The sequence below is a fragment of the Calidris pugnax genome, unplaced genomic scaffold, assembly GCF_001431845.1.
Source record: "Calidris pugnax isolate Ruff unplaced genomic scaffold, ASM143184v1 scaffold537, whole genome shotgun sequence".
Classification (NCBI taxonomy): domain Eukaryota; kingdom Metazoa; phylum Chordata; class Aves; order Charadriiformes; family Scolopacidae; genus Calidris; species Calidris pugnax.
The window spans coordinates 12,529-15,339 of record NW_015091230.1 but is presented as its reverse complement, the minus strand read 5'-3'; the positions used below and the strand labels follow the sequence as shown (position 1 = coordinate 15,339).

General features: G+C 60.4%; 1 protein-coding gene across 1 annotated transcript in view; it reads left to right on the top strand.

Moving 5' to 3' along the window:
* LOC106898575 (matrix metalloproteinase-16-like) overlaps window positions 1-2,004 on the top strand; it is a 13,960-nt gene extending 11,956 nt beyond the window's left edge. The window contains exon 7 of the mRNA XM_014959883.1: window positions 286-2,004. Coding sequence (XP_014815369.1) covers window positions 286-1,641 — 1,356 coding nt within the window. The 3' untranslated portion in view covers window positions 1,642-2,004. The remainder of the gene's footprint in view (window positions 1-285) is intronic.
* The last annotated feature ends 807 nt before the right edge of the window (window positions 2,005-2,811 follow it).

The following is a 2,811-nucleotide window of genomic DNA, read 5'->3' as shown; positions in this document are numbered from 1 at the left end:
TGGTGGTGGGGACGAGGAGATGGTGGTGGGGACATGGAGATGGGATGTGGAGATGGTGGTGGATCTGAGGAGCTGGTGGTGGGGCTGAGGAGATGGTGGTGGGACGTGGAGATGGGGATGAGGAGATGGAGGTGGGGACGTGGGGATGGGACGTGGGGATGGAGGTGGGGACGTGGGGATGGAGGTGGGACGTGGAGATGGGGATGAGGAGATGGTGGTGGGTACGTGGAGATGGTGGTGGGTACGTGGGGATGGAGGTGGAGATGGTGGTGGATCTGAGGATCTGGTGGTGGGTCTGAGGAGGTGGTGGTGGGTCTGAGGAGGTGGTGGGTTGTCCCCGTGGTGACCATGTCCCACCCCACCCCCCCAGGGGACAAGCACTGGGTGTTCGAGGAGGCGGTGCTGGAGCCAGGGTACCCTCGGGCCCTGCGGGACCTGGGCCGGGGTGTCCCCACCGACCGCCTGGACGCCGCCCTCCTCTGGCTGCCCAGCGGCAAGACCTACTTCTTCCGGGGCAACAAGTGGGTGGCCACCTCTGGGGACCTTCTGGGGACCTTCTGGGATCTTCTGGGATCTTCTGGGGACCTTCTGGGACCTTCTGGGATCTTTGGGGATGTTCTGGGATCTTCTGGAACCTCTTGGAACCTCTCAGGAACCTTCTGGGGATCTTCTGGGGACCTTCTGGGACCTTCTGGGATCTTTGGGGATGTTCTGGGATCTTCTGGAACCTCTTGGAACCTCTCAGGAACCTTCTGGGGATCTTCTGGGGACCTTCTGGGACCTTCTGGGATCTTTGGGGATGTTCTGGGATCTTCTGGAACCTCTTGGAACCTCTCAGGAACCTTCTGGGGATCTTCTGGGGACCTTCTGGGACCTTCTGGGATCTTTGGGGATGTTCTGGGATCTTCTGGAACCTCTTGGAACCTCTCAGGAACCTTCTGGGGATCTTCTGGGGACCTTCTGGGACCTTTGGGAACCTTCTGGGCACCTTCTGGGGACCTTCTGGGACCTTTGGGAACCTTCTGGGATCTTCTGGGATCTTCTGGGACCTCTTGGAACCTCTCAGGAACCTTCTGGGGATCTTCTGGGATCTTCTGGGCACCTTCTGGGACCTTCTGGGACCTCTTGGGAACCTTCTGGGCACCTTCTGGGACCTTCTGGGGATCTTCTTGGGACCTTTGGGGACCTTCTGGGACCTTTGGGGATCTTCTGGGACCTCTTGGAACCTCTCAGGAACCTTCTGGGGATCTTCTGGGACCTTCTGGGGACCTTCTGGGACCTTTGGGGATCTTCTGGGATCTTCTGGAACCTCTTGGGAACCTTCTGGGGATCTTCTGGGACCTTCTGGGACCTTCTGGGGATCTCTGGGACCTTCTGGGGATCTTCTGGGGATCTTCTGGGATCTTCTGGGACCTTCTGAGGACCTTCTGGGGATCTTCTTGGACCTTCTGGGGATCTTCTGGGACCTTCTGGGCACCTTCTGGGGATCTTCTAGGACCTTCTTGTCACCTCTGTGTCACCTCTCTCACCTCCTTGATGTCCCCATGGCCACCTTCATGGCCACCACGAGCCCCCCATGGCCCACGATGGTGTCCCCACGCCCTGGTGACACCCCCATGGCCACCTCCACGCCCCCCATGATGTCTCCATGGCCCTTCCCATGGCCGTGTTGATGTCCCCATGGCCACGTTGAGGTCCCTATGGCCACCACGAGGTCCCCATGGCCCATGATGGTCTCCCCACGCCCCCCATGATGTCCCCATGGCCCACGTTGATGTCCCCATGACCCATGATGGTGTCGTCATGACCCATGGTGGTGTCCTCACGCCCCCCATGATGTCTCCATGACCCTTCCCATGGCCACGTTGATGTCCCCATGGCCACCACGAGGTCCCCATGGCCCATGGTGGTGTCCCCACGCCCCCCATGATGTCCCCATGACCCATGATGGTCTCCTCACGCCCCCCATGATGCCTCCATGGCCCTTCCCATGGCCATATTGATGTCCCCATGGCCACGTTGATGTCCCCACGCCCCCCATGATGTCCCCATGACCCTTGATGGTCTCCCCACGCCCCCCATGATGCCTCCACGGCCCTTTCCATGTCCATGTTGATGTCCCCATGGCCACGTTGATGTCCCCATGACCCATGTTGATGTCCCCACGCCCCCCATGATGTCCCCATGACCCTTGATGGTCTCCTCACGCCCCCCATGATGTCTCCATGGCCCTTCCCATGGCCACGTTGATGTCCCCATGGCCACGTTGAGGTCCCCATGACCCATGATGATGTCCCCATGGCCCATGTTGATGTCCCCATGACCCTTGATGGTCTCCTCACGCCCCCCATGATGCCTCCATGGCCCTTCCCATGGCCACGTTGATGTCCCCATGACCCATGATGATGTCCCCATGGCCCATGGTGGTGTCCTCACGCCCCCCATGATGTCTCCATGGCCCTTCCCATGGCCATATTGATGTCCCCATGGCCACGTTGGTGTCCCCACATCCACGTTGATGTCCCCATGACCCATGATGGTCTCCTCACGCCCCCCATGATGCCTCCATGGCCCTTCCCATGGCCATATTGATGTCCCCATGGCCACGTTGATGTCCCCATGGCCCACGTTGATGTCCCCACGCCCCCCATGATGTCCCCATGACCCTTGATGGTCTCCCCAAGCCCCCCATGATGCCTCCACGGCCCTTTCCATGTCCATGTTGACGTCCCCATGGCCACGTTGAGGTCCCTATGGCCACCACGAGGTCCCCATGGCCCATGTTGACGTCCCCCCGCCCCCCACGATGTC